The sequence below is a fragment of the Gopherus flavomarginatus genome, chromosome 16, assembly GCF_025201925.1.
Source record: "Gopherus flavomarginatus isolate rGopFla2 chromosome 16, rGopFla2.mat.asm, whole genome shotgun sequence".
In the NCBI taxonomy this organism is placed as follows: Eukaryota; Metazoa; Chordata; order Testudines; family Testudinidae; genus Gopherus; species Gopherus flavomarginatus.
This window is the reverse complement of record NC_066632.1, coordinates 4196483-4220342: the sequence shown is the minus strand read 5'-3', so window position 1 is coordinate 4220342 and position 23860 is coordinate 4196483. Positions and strand designations below refer to the sequence as shown.

The 23860-nt window shown below is 61.6% G+C and overlaps 1 protein-coding gene across 1 annotated transcript; it reads left to right on the top strand.

Moving 5' to 3' along the window:
• The first annotated feature begins 146 nt into the window (after positions 1 to 146).
• On the top strand, positions 147 to 23860 carry SLC25A23 (solute carrier family 25 member 23). Its single transcript, XM_050925033.1, has 10 exons — positions 147 to 357; positions 5727 to 5853; positions 13822 to 13909; positions 14599 to 14710; positions 17998 to 18156; positions 18615 to 18767; positions 19299 to 19406; positions 20450 to 20617; positions 21185 to 21335; positions 22143 to 23860. Exons 1-10 carry the CDS (start codon positions 175 to 177, stop codon positions 22325 to 22327), a joined length of 1434 nt encoding a protein of 477 aa, XP_050780990.1. The 5' UTR covers positions 147 to 174; the 3' UTR covers positions 22328 to 23860.

The following is a 23860-nucleotide window of genomic DNA, read 5'->3' as shown; positions in this document are numbered from 1 at the left end:
GCACCGCCCCGGGCGGGAGCGGAGCCCCGGGGTACCCGCACCGAGGCCATGCAGCGCCGGGCCGCTCCGCCCAGCCCCAGCGCCCGGGGAGGGGCCCGGAGGCGCTGAGACCCCAGCGCTGGAGCCTGGCATGCGGGGCCCCCCCAGCCCCGGGGCTTAGCGGGGGGCACCGCCATGCGGGGGGCGCGGGATGGGGGGCCGGCGCTGTGCCCGGACAGCCGGGACCCCGAGCGCCGGAAGCGCTGGGCCGAGCTCTTCGACCAGCTGGACACCAACAAGGACGGGCGGGTGGACATCAACGAGCTGCGGGAGGGGCTGGCGCGGATGGGCATGAATGCCAGCTCCCGAGCTGAACAGGTGAGCGGGGAGGGGCTCCTCGCTGGCCGGGAGTGGCACAGCTTCACTGGCCAGTGGGGAAACTGAGGCATGGAGTAAGGGGACGTGCCCAGGGTCATGCAGTGAATCAGTGGCAGAGCTGGGAATAGACCCCAGGCGTTCTGGCTCCCAGCCCCCATTGCTCTAACCCACCAGACCCCAACCCCGCTCTCCACACTGAGGATAGACCCCAGGCGTTCTGGCTCCCAGCCCCCGTTGCTCTAACCCACCAGGCCCCCCCCACACACACTGAACATAGAACCCAGGAGTTCTGGCTCCCAGCCCCCGTTGCTCTAACCCACCAGACCCCAACCCCCTTCTCCACACTGAGGATAGACCCCAGGAGTTCTGGCTCCCAGCCCCCATTGCTCTAACCCACCAGGCCCCCACCCACACACACTGAACATAGAACCCAGGAGTTCTGGCTCCCAGCCCCCATTGCTCTAACCCACCAGACCCCAACCCCCTTCTCGAAACTGAGGATAGACCCCAGGCGTTCTGGCTCCCAGCCCCCATTGCTCTAACCCACCAGGCCCCCACACACACACACTGAACATAGAACCCAGGAGTTCTGGCTCCCAGCCCCCATTGCTCTAACCCACCAGGCCCCCACCCACACACACTGAACATAGAACCCAGGAGTTCTGGCTCCCAGCCCCCATTGCTCTAACCCACCAGACCCCAACCCCCTTCTCGAAACTGAGGATAGACCCCAGGCGTTCTGGCTTCCAGCCCCCATTGCTCTAACCCACCAGACCCCAACCCCGCTCTCCACACTGAGGATAGACCCCAGGCGTTCTGGCTCCCAGCCCCCATTGCTCTAACCCACCAGGCCCCCCACACACACACTGAACATAGAACCCAGGAGTTCTGGCTCCCAGCCCCCGTTGCTCTAACCCACCAGACCCCAACCCACTTCTCCAAACTGAGGATAGACCCCAGGCGTTCTGGCTCCCAGCCCCCATTGCTCTAACCCACCAGGCCCCCCCCCACACACACACTGAACATAGAACCCAGGAGTTCTGGCTCCCAGCCCCCATTGCTCTAACCCACCAGGCCCCCACACACACACACTGAACATAGAACCCAGGAGTTCTGGCTCCCAGCCCCCATTGCTCTAACCCACCAGGCCCCCACCCACACACACTGAACATAGAACCCAGGAGTTCTGGCTCCCAGCCCCCATTGCTCTAACCCACCAGACCCCAACCCCCTTCTCCAAACTGAGGATAGACCCCAGGCGTTCTGGCTCCCAGCCCCCATTGCTCTAACCCACCAGGCCCCCCACACGCACACTGAACATAGAACCCAGGAGTTCTGGCTCCCAGCTCCAACCCACCAGACCCCCCCACACCCTTCTCCAAACTGAGAATAGAACCCAGGAGTTCTGGCTCCCAGCCCCTATTGCTCTAACCCACCAGACCCCAACCCCCTTCTCCAAACTGAGGATAGAACCCAGGAGTTCTGGCTCCCAGCCCCTATTGCTCTAACCCACCAGACCCCAACCCCCTTCTCCAAACTGAGGATAGAACCCAGGAGTTCTGGCTCCCAGCCCCCGTTGCTCTAACCCACCAGACCCCCCCTCCTCCTCCACACTTGGAATAGAACCCAGGAGTTCAGGGTCCCAGGCCCCTCCTGCTCTAATCACTAGACCCCACTACTTCCCATTTTGAGTATCTCCTGAACTCTGCCTGGGAAGTGATGGGTCTTTAATATGGGCCTGGAAAGTCCTGCCCTCCCCACTCCCCCTCCCCTGGGCAGCAGGAGCAAGAGGCAGAGGATGGACAGTGACATTGGGAGCTACTCCCTCCTCCTCCACCTCCCAGCTCCCTTGCTGAGATGGGGCGAGGCGGGAACCCCGCCTGCTCTGTCCCACTGATATTCAGGGGGCCCCAGCATTTCTCAGCAGTGCGGACTGCTCAGCCCTGGGCCTGGGTTCTCCAGCTGGGAGATGTCGCTTTCGTCTCCGCGTGCCAATGCATCCAGGAGTGGATGGGCATTGGGGTCATGGGGTGCAAGGGGGGGATCCCCTCTCCCCCAGCCCCTACGATTTTGACCCTGTTAGCTATCAGAGTCCCCTCCCCTGGTGGGACAGTGCCCGCCTCTGGGGAGGGACACCTGGGGCTCAGTGAGTGGGAAGATGGACCCCCCATCTTGCATGCAAGCAGGGACGTGCTTGACTGAGGGCACACGGGCGTACACACACCCTAGCCTGTGTGGCAGACACACGTGCATGTGACCACACGCGTGATGGCGTGCACCTACGCAGCTGTCCGCACACGAACACGCGTGGGGCGTCTGAGCGTGCACACGAGCTGTACATGGACCTGGGCACGTGTGTGTGAGGGACACACACAGGTGTTTTCATGGGGGGAAGGGGAGAACATGAGTCCACACTCACTTGTATATGGACACGCATACCCAGGAGTCCTGGAGTCTCCTTGCTAGACTTTGTCCAGAAAGTGCTCCCTTGTCTTCAGAGTATTTCGGTCTTTGCTTGGGGTCCCCTTAGCTTTACCCATGGGGGAGGGGGGCATTCTACTATCCCACAGACCCCAGGAGGGTGTGCAAATGCATGTGTATGCACATCTGTTCCTGCGTGAGCTGCCCCATGCGTGGCTGCAACCCATAGGTGTGTCTGCCTGTTTCTTCATATGCAAGCCCGTGTCTGTGCAGTCATGTGCCCTCGTGCAAACGTGTGCCCTCGTGCATGTGCTGCTGTGTCCTCTTGCACATGTGCTTTATGGCCCTGCCTGGGGGTGGCCTCATGCCTGTGTGTGCCCACGTGTCCTCGGGCATGAATGGGCATGAGCATGTGCAAGTGTGTGCATGCCCCCGTGCACACACTTCTGTGCCGCTAGGCGGCCCAATCTGCCAGGCCCACCCTGCAGCGGCTGGGGGTGGGGAGGACTCGACAGGGCTTTTCCAGCTTGGATTGACCCTGGGGCGGGCCGGGTCCATTCTGCGCCCCCAGTTCTGCGCCCCCAGCTCCAGCCAGTGGGTTCGGCTCGGCGGGAGTGGCTGGGGGCCCCTCTGCTTAGAAAGCTCAGTGTCAGGGGAAACAGAGCTGAGGGAGGTCTGAATGAAACATACAAACATGGGAAGGTATAAATAGGCCCCGACTCACATCTCCGGTCTTGTGTTTAGTCCATTGCTCGTGGCCTTTTTACTATCACAGAGCTGCAGAGGCTGGGGAGCCGCTGGATACCCCCTACTCCGATCCCTGAGCTCACGGAGCGTTCTGCCAAGTCACACCTGGAGCTGGTGGCAGTAATAGGACTAGAACCCAAGAGTCCTGACTCCCAGCCCCCTGCTCTGACCACTAGTTCCTACTCCCTTCCCAAAGCAGGGAATAGAACCCAGGAGTTCTGACTCCCAGCCCCCTGCTCTGACCACTAGCTCCTACTTCTTTCCCAAAGCTGGGAATAGAACCCAGGAGTTCTGACTCCTAATACTTCCCACCTCCTTCCCTGGGTTTGTGACAAAGCCCAGGAGTCCTCACCCCGCCCCCGCTCTAACCACTAGCTCCTACTCCCCTCCCAAAGCAGGGAATCGAACCCAGGAACCCCGACTCCTAGCCCCCTGCTCTGACCACTAGCCCCTACTCTCCTCCCAAAGCTGGCAAAAGAACCCAGGAGTCCTGATTCCTAATACTTCCCACTTCCTTCCCTGGGTTTGTAACAGAGCCCAAGAATTTTGACTCCCAGCTCCCTGCTCTTACCACTAGCTCCTACTCCCCTCCCAAAGCAGAGAATCGAACCCAGGAGTCCTGACTTCCAGCCCCTCTGCTCTAACCACTAGACTCTACTCCCCGCCCCAAAAGCAGGGAATCGAACCCAGGAGTCCTGACTCCCCATCCCCTTACTCCAGGCCCTGGATTACCTAATTTCCAGCCTGTTGTGATTGCACGTGCCTGGAATGCCTCACAGAACAAGTGCCCAAGCTGTGCCCTCACATCCGCCCCTGTCCCGCCGCCCGTCTCCTCAGCCTCTCACATGAGCGGCTGGGACGTGCAAGCGAGCCGGACCGGCATGTGGAATGTAAACAGAACAAGCCGAAAATAGCTGGGCCCGATCCAGGCCTGAACCGTGTCCTAATAACGAGGGACACGTGGCAAAGCCAGAGAGGCCAGCGTGGGACTGTTGGTTCTGGTCACCTGGGCCAGGGACCCCTGCCCCGTCACAAGGTCCCAGTAGAGTGTGGGAAGAGCACAGAGGGCTCATATCCAAACCCCATTTTGGACACTGGTGCTTGGGGTCCAGTGGAATCCAGATCCAAACCAAACCCAGTTCTGGAGTCCTGGGCAAGGAGCAGTATGGGTCAGCGGCTAGGGCACAGGACTGTCAGCTAGAGGAGGGACGTCTGGGAGGCAGGACTCCTGGGTTCTATACCGAGCTCTGGGAGGGGACTGGTGATTAGAGTGCAGTTTAGGGGTGTCTGGGAGTCTGGACTCCTGGATTCTCTTCCTGGGCCAAGTCCCTGCCCCACTTTGTGCCTCAGTTTCCCTCGGTGGAAGTAGGGATCCTGGCACTTTGTAGAGCTGGGTTTTGCGTGGTGGTGGAGACCTCCCCTGTGACACTGGGAACATTTGGGTTGGCCAGAGGCCAGATGTGTGAGAGGCGGCATCAGCTCAGGCACAATAACCCCTCTGTCATTGCCAGGGGGAGACATTCCCGGGGCACATGGCCTTGGCTTTTCCAGCATGGGCCCCGGGCCACCCCCCTGCCCCTGCCTGGTGCCCATCAGCTGGATGGGGCTTCCTGGAACTCCCTACGGGTGGGTAAGGCCACCCCCCAGGGCAGGGGGGCAAGTTCCTGCAGCTGGCATCCCGGTGCATGGGAATCTGTCCTGCAAACTCTGCTCGCACGAGCACCCTTGCACACTCAGCTCACTCACAACCTTGCACGCTCACCTGTGCTTGCACACAGTAACACATGCAACCAATCTGATATTTCCTTAGGGGGATACACACCCTCTCCCCCTCCCCCCCGGGTGTGTGTTCTGCCACAAACACACCTTCTCCCACAATCCAAGTGTCACACACATAGAATGCCCCCTTCCCCCTCTATCCGCTAGACCTCACTGTCCTCCCCTCCCCTCCCCGAGCTGGGGACAGAACCCAGGCGTCCTGCTCCCAGCCCCCAACTCTGCTCTAACCACTAGACCCCACTCCCCTCCCCGAGCCAAGGATAGAACCCAGACGTCCTGCTCCCAGCCCCCAACTCCGCTCTAACCACTAGACCCCACTCCCCTCCCCGAGCCAAGGATAGAACCCAGACGTCCTGGCCCCCAGTCTCAGCAGCGGAGGTGTGATGTGGGGCAGCAGGTCCTCATGGCCGCTCTCCCCCCAGGAGATCCTGCGCGAGGGCGACACGGACCGGGACGGTGAGCTGGACTTCGAGGAGTTTGTGTCTTACCTGCAGGAGCGAGAGCGCAAACTGCGACTCATGTTCCACAGCCTGGACCGTAACAACGATGGTATGGCCCCCCTCGCCCCCCGCCTCCGTCCCCCTCCCCCGCCTCTTCCCCCTCACCGCCTCTCTTCCCTCCATCCCCTCCTCCTGCCCCTCTGCCACCTCCCTTCCCCGCGTCCCCTCCCGCTGCCCTCCCACCTCCCTTCCCTATGTCCCCCACCCCACTGCTCCCCCAACTTTCCCTCCCTCCTCTATTGCCTCCACTACCTCCCTTCTCCCTCCCTCCATCCCCCACCCCACTGCTCCCCCAACCACCACCCCTTCCCCTACCCCCACACCACCTCCCTTGCCGCTATCCCCTTCCCCACTGCTAGTCCAACGGCCCCTCCCTTCCCCCATCCATCCCTCTCTCCACACCCACCCCCCTGCTGCCTTCCTTCCCTGTGTCACCCTCCCCTGCCATCTCCCTTCCCTCTGTCCCCCCCCACTGCTCCCCAGCAGCCCCTCCCTTCCCCTTCCATCCCTCCTCCACACACCCCTGCCACCTCCCTTCCCTCCCCCCCACTTCTCCCCCAACCTCCATTCCGCTCCCCATTGCCTCCGCTACCTTCCTTCTCCCTTTCGTCCCTCCCCCTCCCCACTGCTCCCCCAACAGCCCCTCCCTTCCTCTTCCATCCCTCCCTCCACCCCCACCCCACTGCTCCCCCAACAGCCCCTCCCTTCCTCTTCCATCCCTCCCTTCATCCCCCACCCCACTGCTCTCCCCCAACGGCCCCTCCTTTCCCCCTTCCATCCCTCCCTCCGTCCTCCACCTCACTGCTCTCCCCCAATGGCCCCTCCCTTCCTCTTCCATCCCTCCCTTCATCCCCCACCCCACTGCTCTCCCCCAACGGCCCCTCCCCGTCCATCCCTCCCTCCACCCCCACCCCACTGCTCCCCCAACAGCCCCTCCCTTCCTCTTCCATCCCTCCCTTCATCCCCCACCCCACTGCTCTCCCCCAACGGCCCCTCCCTTCCCCTTCCATCCCTCCCTCCACCCCCACCCCACTGCTCCCCCAACGGCCCCTCCCTTCCCCTTCCATCCCTCCCTCCGTCCTCTATGTCACCGCTCCCATCCCTCCCTCCACCCCATCCCACTGCTCCCCCAGCGGCCCCTCCTTTCCCCCTTCCATCCCTCCCTCCGTCCCCCACCCCACTGCTCTCCCCCACGGCCCCTCCCTTCCCCCTTCCATCCCTCCCTCCACCCCCACCCCACTGCTCCCCCAATGGCTCCTCCCTTCCCTCTTCCATCCCTCCCTCCACCCCCACCCCACTGCTCCCCCAACGGCTCCTCCCTTCCCCCTTCCATCCCTCCCTCCACCCCCACCCCACTGCTCCCCCAATGGCTCCTCCCTTCCCCCTTCCATCCCTCCCTCCACCCCCACGCCACTGCTCCCCCAACGGCCCCTCCTTTCCCCCTTCCATCCCTCCCTCCGTCCCCCACGCCACTGCTCCCCCAACAGCCCCTCCTTTCCCCCTTCCATCCCTCCCTCCGTCCTCCACCTCACTGCTCCCCCAACGGCCCCTCCTTTCCCCCTTCCATCCCTCCCTCCGTCCCCCACCCCACTGCTCCCCCAACGGCTCCTCCTTTCCCCCTTCCATCCCTCCCTCCACCCCCACCCCACTGCTCCCCCAACGGCCCCTCCTTTCCCCCTTCCGTCCCTCCCTCCATCCCCCATGCCATCACTCCCTCTCCCTCTTCAGTCCCTCCCTCCCATCAGCCCTCCTCTCCCTTTCCCCTTCCTTCTTTCCTCTGTTTCTACCCCCAAAATCTGCCCTCCTCTCGCCTTCCTCCATCTCCTCTCCCCCTGCCCCCCGTCCGGGTTGCTCCAAGCCCTACGCTCAGTGATGGGGGCCAAGATGGCTTGGAGCTTGGGGATCTGGGCTTGGGCTCCTTGCATCTGCTGCCCACGGCCCCTGCGGGGCAGAGAATAGCCAGGGCACAGAGGAATCTGGCCCCACCCCTCTCATGCTCCCCAGGGCCACCTCGTCATGCCCCCATCCAGTCCCTGATGCTCCCCCATCTGTCCCCTGGGCATGGGGCTCAGATCTGCCACCTGTGCCAGGGGGCTGGGAGTAGGGCCCATGTGCCAGCTCCACACCGGCTGGGGGGACCCCCCCCTTGAACTGGCGGGACTCTTCGGTTGCACTGCTGGAGGGGCCTGAGTGACTGAGAATCAGACCTGTCTCGGTCAGTTCCAGCTTCCTTCCCTGGTTCCCTCAGGCCATCACCCGCCGAATCTGGCTCCCACGAGCCCCCGACCCCACCCAGGCGCCTGGGTTGCTCCCTCATTGTGTTTGAAGGGACGATCCTGAATGGGACAGGGCCTAGTGCCAGGCTCAGCACCACCCGGGGCTGCTCCAGTCCCTATTCACCTGCTACCAGGTGATGAGCCTCTGACATCAGCGCCTCGATCTTTGCTCATTATGTCTCTAAAAGGAGAGAGTCTAGTGGTTAGAGCAGGGGGAGCTGGGAGCCAGGATTCCTCGGTGCTGTCCCTGGTTCTGGGAGGGGAGTGGGGTCTAGTGGTTAGAGCAGGGGGAGTTGGGAGCCAGGATTCCTCGGGGCGGTCCCTGGTTCGGGGGAGTGGTGTCTAGTGGTTAGAACAGGGGGAGCTGGGAGCCAGGATTCCTGGGTTTTATCCCCAGCTCGGGAGAGGATCTGTCTGTCTAGGAGCTTCTTCACCTCTTGGTTCCAGACTGGTTTCCTGTTGTGTCTGGCTGCTCGAGGGATGGCAAGTGTCCAGTGCTCCCTGTCGCCTGGGGGATGGGTGTGGAGCGATGGGCATGGATGAGATCTGGCTCCCTGAGAGAGACGAGGTCCAGTCAGGTCTAAGACCTGAGGCTGCATAATGAGTGAGATATAAATATGGGGGCTCAGTTACCTTGGATGTAAACCCGACGGAGTGGAGCTACTCTGCGTTTACACTGGTGGTAGTGAGAAGAGAATATGTCCCAGTAAGTCTAGTATTGGGGGGGGGCGGGGCTGGGAGCCAGGACTCCTGGGGTTGTATCCCTGGCTCTTAGAGAGGAGTGGGGTCTAGTGGTTAGAGTGGAGGAGGGGACTGGAAGCCAGGACGCCTGGGTTCTATCCCTGGCTCTTAGAGGGGTGTGGGGTCTAGTGGTTAGAGCAGGGAGGGTCTCGACTCTAGGAGCCAGGGCTCCCGTTTCCAGCACCATGGGCCCCCAATCTCAGTTGAAGGCTTCTGGGTACTACCATAATAACACACACCATGCGCCCGGCTTCGACGGTCTCGTCATCCCCCTCGTCCATGGCCTCCTTGCTGGGACTGCCAGCACATGGGGCCTGGGGTCAGGAGCTGAACTGAGCCCCAACCCACTCGATCCACATGGCGAAGTGATGGGCGAGGTGCAGGGCGTTCGATTGAAAGCCGCTTCCAGCCAGAGACGGGGCTGGATCCGGGCTGGTGCCGGGGAATTAAAGGACTCCCAGCCACTTGATCCCTACCCCCACATTTTTAACCCCCACTCCAAGCCAGGAGCTTGCGGGGGGCGGGGTCTCCCTCAGCCCTATATCAAGGATGAAGCTGGAGCCCCTGCTCCCCACTCTGGCCCTTGGGATCGGTCCCCTGGGGTGGGCGCTGGCCCGTGATGGGGAAGGGGGCAGGGATGCCGTGCTGTGTGTGGGCAGCGCAGAGATGAGAAGCAGGCGCAGCTGGCATCACTCCCTGGCAATTTTTAGCCTGGAGGGTGGGTGGCTTTTTAGTCCTCTCTCTGCTGGCGCTGTCAGCTCGAAGAGACACCTATGGGATGATGGCCCAGCCTCTTAGCCAGCGCCCGCAGGGCACGTCTGCTGCCACCGAGCCTGTGCCAAGCAGGGCTGGACAGAGTCAGGTCTGCTGCCACCGGCCTGTGCCAAGCAGGGCTGGACAGGGTCAGGTCTGCTGCCATCGGGCGTGTGTCAAGCAAGGCTGGACAGAGTCAGGTCTGCTGCCACCGGGCCTGTGCCAAGCAGGGCTGGACAGGGTCAGGTCTGCTGCCACCGGGCCTCTGCCAAGCAGGGCTGGACAGGGTCAGGTCTGCTGCCACCGGGCCTCTGCCAAGCAGGGCTGGACAGGGTCAGGGCTGCTGCCATCGGGTCTGTACCAAGCAAGATTGGACAGGGTCAGGTCTGCTGCCACCGGACCTGTGCCAGGCAAGGCTGGACAGAATCAGGTCTGCTGCCACCGGGCCTGTGCCAAGCAGGGCTGGACAGGGTCAGGTCTGTTGCCACCGGACCTGTGCCAAGCAGGGCTGGACAGGGTCAGGTCTGTTGCCACCGGACCTGTGCCAAGCAGGGCTGGACAGGGTCAGGTCTGCTGCCACCGGGCCTCTGCCAAGCAGGGCTGGACAGGGTCAGGTCTGCTGCCACCGGGCCTCTGCCAAGCAGGGCTGGACAGGGTCAGATCTGCTGCCACCGGGCCTGTGCCAAGCAGGGCTGGACAGGGTCAGGTCTGCTGCCACCGCGCCTCTGCCAAGCAGGGCTGGACAGGGTCAGGTCTGCTGCCACCGGGCCTGTGCCAAGCAGGGCTGGACAGGGTCAGGTCTGCTGCCACCGGGCCTGTGCCAAGCAGGGCTGGACAGGGTCAGGTCTGCTGCCACCGGGCCTGTGCCAAGCAGGGCTGGACAGGGTCAGGTCTGCTGCCACCGGGCCTGTGCCAAGCAGGGCTGGACAGGGTCAGGTCTGCTGCCACCGGGCCTGTGCCAAGCAGGGCTGGACAGGGTCAGGTCTGCTGCCACCAGACCTGTGCCAAGCAAGGCTGGACAGGGTCAGGTCTGCTGCCACCGGACCTGTGCTTGGATGGGAGCCCTCCGAGTAGCAGGCGGTGATGCTGGAGGGATCCCTAGGGGCTGCTTTTCCTCCTGGGTCAGGAACGAGCCAGTCCCTTGGGGCGCTCACTAGGGGGCGCTCTCCCCAGGTACTCTGTGCGAACCCCCGTGTGGCACAAGGGGGTGCTGTGCTTCAGGGTGGGGGCTGGCTCTCCGCTCCCCACTGAGGTCTGGGCAGCGACTGCCGATTCTGTAGCCCTTTTGCAATGACAGGGATATTATTGGCCGCTTTCCCTGATTAAATTCCACCGACCTCAGCTCACCCCCTGCAGTTTCTTCTTGGCTCAGGATTACCCAGCACAGCCCGCCCTGTGCTGCAGTGCAGCGCTGGCGTGTGCTGGCAGACGCCTGCCGCGTCCCACCCCAGAGGTGGTCGTCTCTCCAGAGCAGGTTGGAAATGATCCCTGCATCTCCCATGCGCAGAAGGGTCTGAGCGTCTCACAAGCCCCATCTTCCTGATGAGGGAAACTGAGGCACACAGCACTACAGGAATCTATAGCAGAGCAGTGAATTGAACTCTACCAAGACTCAGGCTTGTGCTCTAACCCCTGGGCCATCCTTCCCGCCTACGTAGGGGGGTGGGGGATGAGTGGGGATAGGTTAGCTCTCGTCTCTTTGGTTCAGGGGTTACTGGGATAGCAGTGGATGGATGAATGATCTTGGGATGGGAGTGGCACAGGATGGCCTGGCAGAGGGTGGGGGGTGGATGGAAGGATTAGGGGACACTGAGTCCCACCCCCTGTGCATGCAAACCACTGGGAAACACAGAAAAAACAAGAACCCACACACACACACACGACATCACAGGGGTGGATGGAAGGATGGGGCTGGCACAGGATGGGTGGGTGGATGGGGCCGGCACAGGATAAGGTGGATGGGGCTGCCAGAAGGTGGGGGGTGGATGGGGCTGGCAGAGGGTGTGTGGATGGAAGGAAGGATGGGGTGGCTGAGGGTGGGGGATGGATGGGTGGATGGGGCTGGCACAGGATGGGTGGATGGGGCTGGCAGAGAGTGGGCGGGTGGATGGGACTGCGGAGAGGGTGTGGATGGGTGGATGGGGCTGGCAGAGGGGCGGCGGAGGGGCTGCAGAGGGTATGTGGTTGGAAGGATGGAGCTGGCACAGGATGGGTGGATGGGGCTGGCAGAGGGTGGGTGGATGGGTAGATGGGGCTGGCACAGGATAAATTGGATGGGGCTGGCGGGGTGGTGGTGGATGGGGCTGCAGAGGGTGGGTGGATGGAAGGATGGGGCTGGCTGAGGGCAGTGTGTGGATGGAAGGATGGGGCTGGCACAGGATGGGTGGATGGGGTTGGCAGAGGGTGTGTGGATGGGTAGATGGGGCTGGCACAGGATGGGCGTGTGGGTAGATGGGGATGGCACAGGATGGGTGGATGGGGCTGGCAGAGGGTGTTGTGGATGGGTAGATGGGGCTGGCACAGGATGGGCGGATGGAGGTGGCACAGGATGGGCGAGTGGATGATACCACAGCAAAGCAGACAGCGCTGAGCCCTCTCTCTGTGCTTCATGCAGTGCAGACCAAGAACTTCCTAGGGCCGGATCCCGCGCTGCCCCCTCCCTGCGCTCTGCCCCGGCTGCTCCATGCCCTGGAATCTCAGCCCGTCCCCCGCTGGGCCCCATGCCAGGCTAAGGGCCTGGCCAGGAAATCAGCTGGGGATTAATTCTAATGACCTTAGTTCCCCGAACTGAACTGAGCAGCTTATGTAAGAGCCCCGCAGAGGACCCTCGTGGCCAGCACGTGGGGGTGGCTCACGGAGGCCAGTGGCTGTTTGATCTTGGGGATCCCTGCCCAGGTGGGGTGAGGGCCCCCGAACCGAAGCCTCTGTGGGCCCTGGGCCCCTCCAGGCATGTGCAGGGGGTGAGTGGCTCCCGTTAGCACTGGGCCGTGGAGATCCATCGGCTGCCCCTCCGCTCCGTCTCACCTGGCAGAGCAGCACGTTGGCAGAGCTGGCAGCTGCAAGGGCTGGTCCCCCTGTGGGCATGGGCTGTGCCCAGCTGGGACCCAGCAGCTGGCTGCACCTGTGGGCGGCTTGAGGCACCACCAGCTGGTCCATCAGGCTGGCGTTAATCTCTGTGCCAGGATGGCCAGTGAATTGCTTCACCTAGATAAATACATTTCTCTCCACTTCCTCTCTGTTCCCTTTTTCCTTCCCTTCCTCCGTTCTCCTGTTCCCATTTTCCTCCTCCACCTTTCCCTAGGGAAGGCGTTTTCTCAATTATTCTCCATCCCCCTCTCCCCTCACACTCTTTCATTTCCTTTTTCTCTCCCTCTTTCTTGCAGACAGGATTTACTTTGATTTGCCCTCCCCTCTGTCCCACTCCCTTTCTCCTCTCTGTCCCATTCCCTCTCTCCACCCCTCCCTCTCTCCTCCCCTCTGTCCCACTCCCTCTCTCCTCCCCTCTGTCCCAGTCCTGCTTTGACCTCCTCTCCCCTCTCTGGTCCGACCCTCCACCTTTGACGCTCTTCCACCCCGCACAGAGTGGTGCCTGCTGGGCAGGAAGCAGCCCACAGATTCGCGGGCGGGCACATACACAAGGGTCTGCACAGACGTCTCACCATGCAGGGCCAGAGACACACGTGTGTTCACACTCCTTGTGCACACACACGCCCGTGCCAACACGCACGCATGGCCCCACGCGCCTGCCCGCAGATCCAGACCTCCCACTCGGAGCCCAGCTGCCCCTCCCTCCCTGCCTCCATTGGCGTTCCCACCCACTCAGGACCTCCTAAAGACACCAGCTGTGGAGCTCAGGGCAGACTGGGGCTGGGGCTCTGGGAAGCTGAGCCAGAGTGGGTGAGTGCCCCCAGCCCCACTTCTCCCCCTCTGGGCAGACCTGGGGCTTTAAGGAGCTCCTAGCCCCTGGCAAGCTCACTGGCTGCAGCCTGGATTGGCCCCTCTCTGGCTGCCCCCCCATGCCCCAATCATCCCAGTCCCAGCTCTGCCTGCTGATCTCCCTGGGCATGCAGCGTGGGGGGGGGAGGCGTAGAACCCCCACACACACCTTGTCACCCCCTATCACAGTTCTGTTGATGCCCCCTGTGTGCAGCTCTGTAGCCCAATAGGTCCCCCTCTCCCAGCTTCCCCCCGAATCCCCCCCCCCCACGGTCCCTGCTAACCTGCATGGTCCCTGTGCTTCTGCTCAGGCCAGATCGATGTGTCCGAGATCCAGCAGACATTCCACAGCCTCGGAGTCTACATCTCTCTGCAGCAGGCAGAGAAAATCCTCCAAAGGTGAGACCGGGGTCCCCCGTTCCCCCCCCAGCACGGCCTGTACACCCCCAAACCCTGCCCTGCTGTCTGCTCGCAACCCCCGTGAGATCAGCCTCAGCTATGCCACGCAAGCTGCATTCATTACTGCTGCAATCTAGTGGGTAGAGCAGGGGGGCTGGGAGCCAGGAATCCTGAGTTCTTGCCCCAGCTCCAGGAGGGAGTGTGGTCTAGTGGGTAGAGCAGGAGGGCTGGGATCCAGGACTCCTGGGTTCTCTCCCCAGCTCCGGGAGGGAGTGTGGTGGGGGGGCTGGGTTTGCAGACTCCTGGCTTCTCTCCCCAGTTCCAGAAGGGGGGGAAGGATAGCTTAGTGGTTTGAGCATTGGCCTGCTTAAACCCAGGGTTGTGAGCTCAATCCTTGAGGGCGCCATCTGGGGCAAAAATCAGTACTTGGTCCTGCTGGTGAAGGCAGGGGGCTGGACTCCATGACCTTTCAAGATCCCTTCCAGTTTTAGGAGATAGGTATATCTCTTATTATTATTATTAAGGGAGTGTGGTCTAGTGGGTAGGGCAGGGGTCTTGGTGGCTAAGCATCTGCACAAACACTTGTGTCCCTGGGCTGGTGGGGGTTGGCGCAGGCCAGCAATCGGGGGCAGGGGGCAGGGCACGTGAACTGACCCTCACCCTGGGTGTGGCTCTTGTCTGCTCGGCAGCATGGACAAGGACGGCACCATGACCGTCGACTGGCACGAATGGAGAGACCACTTCATCCTCAACCCGCTGGAGAACATGGAGGAGGTCGTCCACTATTGGAAGCACTCCACGGTGAGGAGGGGCGCGAGCCGGTCCCCAGCCAGGAGCCCAGACTCTGCTTCCCAGCTGGGAGCTCCCGGCCAGTCCCTGGAGACCTCCAGGTACTCCTCACTGCCCACCAGGGGCTCTTGCTGCCCAGCCAATGCGCTCCATCAATGGGCCGGAGCGTATCTCCACCGGGCGCTAGACCGAGACCCAACGGCTCATGTCACCAACCTAAAGGCACCTGGCTGGGCTGGAATAGGGCCAGCAACCTGGATCCCAGCAGAGAGGGAGAGGAGAGGGGCTAGGAATCCGGCCTGCTGAGGTTTATTCCTGGCTCTGAGGGGAGTGTACTGGGCTAGAGACAGGAGTTGGGATTCCCAGGTTTTAGTCCTGGATCTGGGAAGGGAGTCTAGTGGTTAGAGCAGGGGGGGCTTGGAGCAGGACTCCTGGATTCTCTCCCCAGCTTTGGGAGGGGAGTGAGAGCTAGTGGTTAGAGCAGGGGGGCTGGGAGCAGGACTCCTGGGTTCTCTCCCCAGCTCTGGGAGAGGAGTGAGGTCTAGTGGTTAGAGCAGGGGGCTGGGAGCAGGACTCTGGGGTTCTCTGCCCAGCTCTGGGAGATGTGTGATGTCTAGTGGCTAGAGCAGGGAGCTGGGAATGGGGACTTACGGGTTCTATTTGTGGATCTGTGAGGGGCATGAGGTCTAGTAGGTTAGGGCAAGGTGGGGTGAAGAGGCCGGTGGCAGCCAGGACTCCTGGGTTCTATTCCTGCCACCAAGGTACTCAGCAGTCTCCTTGCTCTAGGTTCTGTCCGCGGCAGAGGGGACCAGCAGCCCCCCTACCCCCACCTCCTCCCCCGGGGAGCCGTGACCTAACCCATCCCTGAGCCCGATCCCAGCAAAAAGGGGGCAAGAGCCCCCTTCTTAGAAGGTGCCCGGAGGCCAGGGCTGCTGGGAGGAGGCCAGGGCCCTTTCTCTGCTGGGCTAATCTCAGCTGGTGATCAGCAAACAGGCTGAGATATATTTAACCCTGATTTATGAGCTGTGGAGGGGAGTGGATCGGCTGCAGCCTTGGAGAGGATTCCTCGGCTCTGTCTCCAGCTTCAGGAGAGGAGTGGAGTCCAGGGTTACAGTGGGGGGCTGGGAATCAGGACTCCTGGGCTTTCTTCTTGACCTCAGGCAAGTCCCTGCCCCCCGTGCCTCAGTTTCCCCCCTCTCCGTGCCTCAGTTTCCCTCCCATAAAGGCAAACGGCAGGATGAGCTAGAGGGCAAAGCCCTGTCCAAGTCCCTCCCCCACCGCAGAGTCCCCTAATCTAATTAGAGGGATTTCTAGGAGGCTTTATTGCCTCCCCTGTCCTCTACATCCACTCTCACCTTCCTCTGCTCACCCTGTCATGGAGGAACCTGCATCAGCGGCAGGGGATCCGGCTGGTGCGTGCCCCACCATGATCCACAGGGTGGCTCTCAGGGGGCTCCTGAGTCTCCGGGTGCTGGCCGGGCTGTGGGAGGCTGAGCAGAGGCACCCCCAGGGCTTGGAGTCTATCCTGGGGGATCCTCAACGGGTAGGACATGTGGCCATCCCCCACTTCCTGCCAGCTGGACTCAGTAAACAGCACCTGCATACTGGGAGGCAGGACTCCTGGTTTCCCAGCTCTGGGAAGGGAGTGGAATCTAGTGGTTAGAGCAGGGGAAGGGAGGGGGCTGAGAGCCAGGACTCCTGGGTTCTATCTCTGGCTCTGGGAGAGGTGTCTAGTGGGTAGAGCAGAGGGCTGGAAGCCAGGACTCCTGGGTCCTATCCCTGGCTCTGAGGGAGGAGTGGTGTCTAGTGGGTAGAGCAGAGGGCTGGAAGCCAGGACTCCTGGGTTCTATCCCTGGCTCTGGGAGAGGTGTTTAGTGGGTAGAGCAGAGGGCTGGAAGCCAGGACTCCTGGGTTCTATCCCTGGCTCTGGGGGAGGAGTGGTGTCTAGTGGGTAGAGCAGAGGGCTGGGAGCCAGGACTCCTGGGTTCCATCCCTGGTTCTGGGAGGGCACGGGGGTCTAGGGGTTTAGAGCAGGGAGAGGTTAGAATTCAGGATTCTATTCCCAGCTCCACCACTGTCTCCATGTGCGACGCTGGCCAGGTCCCTTCCCTGCTCTGTGCCTCAGTTTCCCCATCTGTATAACGACGACAATCCCGTGCCTTTGTGAGGCGCTTGGAAATCCCCCTAAGCATGGGACTTGATCAATAGGAAGCAGTGTTATTAGGGCTCCAGGCAGTCTCAGGGGCTTTGCTCACCTGAATTTTTAATCCTACTGGAGGAGGGCTCTGGACACGTTTCTTTATGGCTCTCGCTGTTCTTGGGCTCCCTCGGCATGTGGGCCCAACGGGTGGTGCCTGGAGGAGACTGCTGGCACGCGGTGGTAGAGATGGCTTAAATCCTAAACCTGCCTCCCCCAAGGGAAGAGCAGCCTGGCTCCGAATGTAAGCTACTCTGATTCCCTGGCCCCCCCGGCCCCCCCAGCTGCAGGTGGCTATCCGTGGGCGGTGAGTTGGCTCCCAAAATACCTGTGGGCGGCTGCAAGGGGGAGCTGACTCTGAGCCAGGGCAAGGGGGTGATTCCCCTTGGGAGGGGGCAGTAACCACCTGCGGAAGAGGGAGAGCCAGGGTGGGGATGGGCTCTGGGGATCGGTCAATGCCGGCTTGGTAGCCCCTGTTATCAGATCCCCCTCCCTTGCCCCGTGGGGTCCTGTCCCGCTTGCTCGCCTCCCTGGGAGCGTGAGACGTGACGACCGGCCGAGCTAAATTAAACCCGACCTTGGACAAGCCGCAAGGCTAGCGTGCGGCCGAATTAGGTGATGGTCTTGGGGTTGGGGGGAGAATTTCCCTCTAAGGGGCGGGGTGCTGATCCAGGGCTGGGGGGTGGGGGACTGACTGGCTCAGGGGGCCAAGGAATGGGCCATGGGGCCTTTCCCCTCTAGGGGGTGCCAGCTCCAGGCTGTTGTACCCAAATACCATCACCTGCCATCGGCCTGCTGCACCACTGCGGGCATCTCCATGCTGAATTGTACGTGGCCTGGCAGCTAGAGCCCTGGGCTGGGACTTGGGCCACCCGGGTTCCATTCCTGGCAATACCTACTTGGGCAAATCACTTCCCCGCACACACCCTCCGTGCCTCAGTTTCCCCATCTGTAAAAGGAGAGTAATGGTACTGATTTCCCTTGTGAAGCGCTTTGAGGTTGGCTGCTAACAGCCAGGGGGTGCTGCTCTTTGGGTGTTTCCTTCCAGGGCTTTGCACTGTCCTTGGGGTTCTGGTTCTGATCTGCTTGTCTCTCCCAGCAGGTCCTGGACATCGGTGAGTGCCTTACGGTCCCTGACGAATTCTCCGAGAAGGAGAAGAGGACGGGCATGTGGTGGAAGCAGCTGCTCGCGGGCGCCATGGCTGGGGCTGTCTCCAGAACCGGAACCGCCCCTCTGGACCGGCTTAAAGTTTTCATGCAGGTAAGTTTAAAAGAAATAGGCTCCCAGCCGATTGCTCGGGCCATGGCTACAGGGAAATGGGCGTTATGCACCTGAATAGCCTGACCCTGCATTGACGCCCGTTGGCATGGGCAGGGGTGGAATGTAGCAGCCGCTGGGCATTGGTACAACAACGTACCGCATAATTCTGCATGCAATTCTGGGGCACCCCATCGCCAAAAGGACATTGCAGAAGGAGAGGGGGTTTGGAGATGGGCAGTGAGACCGATCGAGGGCCTCACCCCAGAGGTGGCTGCATTTCAGCGCTGAATGTGCAGGCTCGGTGTAACATTGCTGCACAGGTGTTAACCAGCTGCCGGGCACCACCCCAGAGGTGGCTGCATTCCGCGAGGCCATGGTTCCTAACGAGGCTGGGCATCCAGCCCCTCCAAGACAGGACATCCTCCCCGGGCACTCATGCTGCGGCATCTCTGGCACAGGTTCACGCCTCCAAGACCAACAACATGAACGTGTTTGGGGGGCTGAAGGGCATGATCCAGGAGGGGGGCGTCCGCTCACTCTGGCGTGGCAACGGGATCAATGTGCTGAAGATCGCGCCTGAGTCTGCCATCAAGTTCATGGCCTATGAGCAGGTGGGTGCCGAGGGCACAAAGCCCCGGGGGGGGGGGGGCAGGGGGAGGACTACAGATACAGGGATGTCAGGGTGTCTACACTCCCCTCCTCGAGCTAGGGAGAGAACCCAGGAGTCCTGAGTCCCAGCCCCCCTAATCTAAACCACTGGACTCCACTCCCCTCGAACTAGGGAGAGAACCCAGGAGTCCTGAGTCCCAGCCCCCCTAGTCTAAACCACTGGACTCCACTCCCCTCGAACTAGGGAGAGAACCCAGGAGTCCTGAGTCCCAGCCCCTCTAGTCTAACCCACTAGACCCCACTCCCCTCCCAGAGCTGGGGAGAGAACCCAGGAGTCCTGGCTCACAGTCCTATCCCCAAATGCAGATCGCTCTCCTCCACCCCCCCAAGAATATCTTTCCCGTGGGACTACAGCCTGGGACCCCATGATAGGACCCAGCCCCTGCCTTTGCCTGCTAGAAGGTGGGTCGGGGATCGCAAACTGGAAAATGCCTTCTGGGCACAGGCGATTGATCTGCTGTTTCTCATCCCAGATCAAGCGGGCGATTCGTGGGCAGCAGGAGACGCTGCGGGTGCAAGAAAGATTTGTGGCCGGCTCACTGGCCGGTGCCACTGCTCAGACAATCATCTACCCCATGGAGGTAAGGCATGGCTCCCCTTCCCCCCCGTGGACACTGAGCCACCTCTAGAGGGCACCACTCCAGGGTTTGCATCCAGCACGGTAGCTACAGCCCAGCCTCCTTGAAAGCTCCCCTGTCCTGTATGAAAGCAGAGACTTTGGGGTGTTATCAGAGGTGTGGTTAAGGCACCAGCCTGCCATTCAAGAGACCTGAATTCAGGTTCCAGCTTTGCTACTGACTGGCTGTGTGACCTTGGGCATGTCCCTCAGCCTCCTTGCCTCAGTTTCCCTAACTGTACAATGGTGATAATAGCAGCGTGAGCAGTGAGGGCACTGAAGATTGGGAAAGGTCAGAGACTACAGTAATGGGATAAGTACCCGTTCGCTATGAGGGACTCGGTAGGGGGTGCTCTCTCTCGGACTAGGCACTAGAGAGTTGTGTACTGCGGAGGAGCGGGTGCTCTGAGCCAGTGCTGATCCAGATGGGGCACTAGGCGTTGGGAGGGTGCCCAGCAGGGGGCGCTCTCTCCTCACAGTCAGCGCCGCACTAGGGGGCGCTGTGCTGCAGGGTAGGGGGCTCAGGAGGGGGCACTCTTCCCTTTGCAATCAGGGCTGGCCCCAATGCCCAGCATGACGCCCTGGGGAAAAGTGCCTTTCACATCAGCTGTACGACCTCATGATCATTAAAGAGCCCTTGAAACTCCTTATAGGAATGGCTGTTGGGACATTAGCTCCAGTGCCCAGGCCAAATCCCAACTCAAGAAATGCTGTTCTCTCTCCCTCAGTCCTTCCGGTGATTCCTTATTTCAGTCCTAAGCTGCTCTGTCAAACAGTTTTTCTGCCCCACCCCGGTGTAGCTGCATTTCAGTATTGCGTGTGCCCATGCTATGTGGCTGCTAGTCAGTGGTCGTGCCCCACCCCAGACATGGCTGCTTTTCAGTACCGGCTGAGCCATTGCTACGCTGCTAGCCTGTGGCTCTGCCCCACCCCAGAGGCAGCTGCATTTGAGCAGCAGGCAAGGGCCCCTTGCCATTCTCACGATCCTGAATGAATCCGTTCCTGCAGGTGCTGAAGACCCGGCTGACCCTGCGGAAGACGGGTCAGTACTCGGGGGTGGCCGACTGTGCTAAGAAGATGCTGCAGAAGGAGGGAATCCGGGCCTTTTACAAGGGCTACCTGCCCAACGTGCTGGGCATCATCCCCTACGCCGGCATCGACCTGGCTATCTACGAGGTCAGGGCCCGTGGGTGCACAGGCCTGCAAATGAGGTGGAGGGGGTGGAGCCTGTTTGCCGATAGGCTCCTCCCACACTATTGGGTGTAGGGGTTTGAGAGCTGAGAATGGACGCATGCTGGAGTCCTGACTTCCAGCCCCCGCCTCCCGCTCTAACCACTAGACCCCACACCCCTCCCAGGGCTAGAGGTGGAACCTAGGAGTCCTGGCGCCCAGCCACTCCACCCCCCCGCGCGCTCTAACCACTAGACCCCACACCCCTCCCAGAGCTAGAGGTGGAACCTAGGAGTCCTGGCGCCCAGCCACTCCACCCCCCCGCGCGCTCTAACCACTAGACCCCACACCCCTCCCAGAGCTAGGGGTGGAACCCAGGAGTCCTGGCGCTCAGCCCCCCTGCTCTAATCACTAGACATCACTCCCCTCTCAGAGCTGGGGATGGAACCCAGGAGTCCTCAGTTGCAATCCCTCTGCAGCCCCCCATCCCTGGCAACTCCCATCCCTCTGCTGTAGCCCCTGCCCCAGCATCCATCCACCCCCTCGTCAGCTGTCCTCTCCTCCCCGCTGCAGACGCTGAAGAACATGTGGCTTCAGAAATACAGCAGGAACACAGCGGACCCCGGCATCCTGGTGCTCCTGGCCTGCGGGACGATATCCAGCACCTGTGGGCAGATAGCCAGCTACCCCCTGGCCTTGGTGAGGACTCGGATGCAAGCCCAAGGTGAGACTGAGAGACATGCAATGAGTGAGGGATGCCTTTGGGGGGCTGGGGCAGTGGCCCAGATACCCCGGCAATGGGCATGGCCTAAGGACTAAGGAAGAGATTTCTGCATCCCAGGGCAGGACCCATAAGTTGCACAGCTGACCCGGGTGCATTATAGGCTAGGACAATCGGTGGTGCAATCCCCATGGGCCAACAGACCAGGTAGCCAGGTTGGTTGGGGGACCAGCCGTAACCCCTGTTCTGGGCTCCCTGCTTTCCGGCCTGGGGCCTTTGCTACTGGAGTGATGAGTTCTTCCTCCCGGTGCACGGCAAGTGCTCAGCACTCGTCCCTCTCCCCACAGCTCTTTGCCTGGACCAGCGCCTGGGGGCAGATCCGTGGGGCAAGGGGCAAGTGGGAGTTTAGTGCAGGTCAGCAGCAGCTCTAGGACGAGCCGTCCCCGTGCAGCATGGCCGTGCCCAGGTGCCTCACCCCAGAGGCAGCTGGATTTCCATGCAGGGCAAGCCATCCCTTTGCTGGGTGGCTGCTTCCCAGCTGCTGCGCAATGCAGTCGCCATATTTGGGGCCCTCTGCCTGGCTCCCTGCGTCAACAGGAGCAGCCTTGGGGCTTCTCTAACTCATGCTTCGCCCCGTGGGGAGCAAAGAATAGCTGTAGCAGGGCATACTCTGGCAGTGCTCCCAAACCCCCACTGCATGGGGGGCTGGGAGCAGGGCTGGGGCAAAGCTCCCTAAAAGCTTGGGGGAGAGGGGTCAGGTGGACATGACAGTGAGTGGCAGGACCTGACCAGGACCCCTTCTCCCCCCAGCCTCCATTGAGGGCGCCCCGCAGCCAACCATGCTGGGCCTCTTCAAGCACATCTTGTCGCGGGAGGGGGTGCTTGGCCTGTACCGGGGCATCGCCCCCAACTTCATGAAAGTGATCCCGGCCGTCAGCATCAGCTACGTGGTCTACGAGAACATGAAGCAGGTGCTGGGCGTGACGTCCAGATGAACCCGCTGGCCCGGCGGGGCCCAGATGCCCCTGGCCCACCGCTTGCCCCCCACCCCCTCGCTGCAGGATCGGGGCGGGGAGGCAGCTCCGGATCCAGGAGCGTTAAGAGGGACAGTGAGAGATCTCAGCTGGAGCCCCCCATGCACACACCTGCCCCTATGGAGCAGGCCTGAGCCGGTCCAGAGGACCAAACCCTGGAGCAACTCTGAGGTGCTGGCTGTGAGAACCAAAAGGGGAACCCTTCACCCCAACTCTGCCACGCAGAGCATGTCTGCTAGGGGCACCCTTTGCCAGGGGGTGTGGGCTAGGAGCAGACCCGGGGCGTTTGTGGGGAGGAGCAATACAAAGTTCAGGGTTTGACTAATTTTAGTTTGAGGTTTGACAAGCTCGGCTTCCAACCGCCCCCGCCCCCAGGTCTGCTGTGGGGGGCGTCGCTCCTGGAAGCGCATGACACATGTACACCCCGTTCCCTGCATGCTACGGCCTGGGGCATGGCATGTTTCTGCACCGGGGGCTTTGCTGCCCCCCAAGCACTCGCTGACACAGCCCTGTCAGTGGATCCCAGTGGAGACGCCTCCAACCAGCACTGACACTGGATCCCACAGGATAATCCCTCCAATCAGCAGCCCTTTACTCAGCACTGACACTGGATCCCAGGGGAGAATCCCTCCAATCAGCAGCCCTTTACTCAGCACTGACACTGGATCCCACGGGATAATCCCTCCAATCAACAGCCCTTTACTCAGCACTGACACTGGATCCCAGGGGAGAATCCCTCCAATCAGCAGCCCTTTACTCAGCACTGACACTGGATCCCACGGGATAATATCTCCAATCAGCAGCCCCTGACTCAGCACGAACACTGGATCCCATGCAAGACTCCCTCCAATCAGCACCAACACTGGATCCCAACGGAGAGTCCTCCACTAGCCACTCTCTCCTCCATCCACAATGATACAGGACTCTAGGGGGAATCCTTCTAGAAGGGCTCCCTGACACAGTGATGCCACTGGATCCCATGGGGGGTCCCCTCCTGTAGAGAAGGTCACCCCCCAAGGAGTGTTACCAGAGCCCAGCTGAAGCGCTGCACCTCCCCACCAACCCAGGCACTGCACCGGATCTCCCAAGGGGCTGCAGCCTAAAACCCACGTGCTTGTGCATGGAGCTTTCAAAATGGGGAGGCTACGTGTGACTTGCCTGGGGGGCTACCTTGAAATCAGGGCTAGCGCAAGCTCTTCCTCCATTGCCACCCACTGTCCTTCTGCCCCTGCCTAGGCAGGGGAGATCTGGCACTGGTCGCCTCTTCCCCGACCCAGGGGAAGCCAGGCAGCCTCAGAGGTCTCCCCCTCCACACACCGAGTGGATCTCCCCCTGCGCAGCATGGGAGACCCACTGGCCTCCCGATACCTGGGGCCGTGGTTGGGGTAGGGCGTAGCCCCGCTGGGGGGTGGGACGCAGGGTGAGCCACACCATGCCCACTGGCCAGAGGGGGTGGGATGCGGTGAGGACTCGTGGCCCCAGTGTCGCCAAGGC

What these genes read in the sequence shown, in the direction of transcription:
- SLC25A23 (XM_050925033.1), top strand. Translation starts at nt 175, where the DNA reads ATGCGGGGGGCGCGGGATGGGGGGCCGGCGCTGTGCCCGGACAGCCGG. An exon ending in CCTGGACCGTAACAACGATG is followed by an intron (nt 5,854 to 13,821) that starts GTATGGCCCCCC and finishes GCTTCTGCTCAG; the next exon opens with GCCAGATCGATGTGTCCGAG. An exon ending in GACTCGGATGCAAGCCCAAG is followed by an intron (nt 21,336 to 22,142) that starts GTGAGACTGAGA and finishes TTCTCCCCCCAG; the next exon opens with CCTCCATTGAGGGCGCCCCG.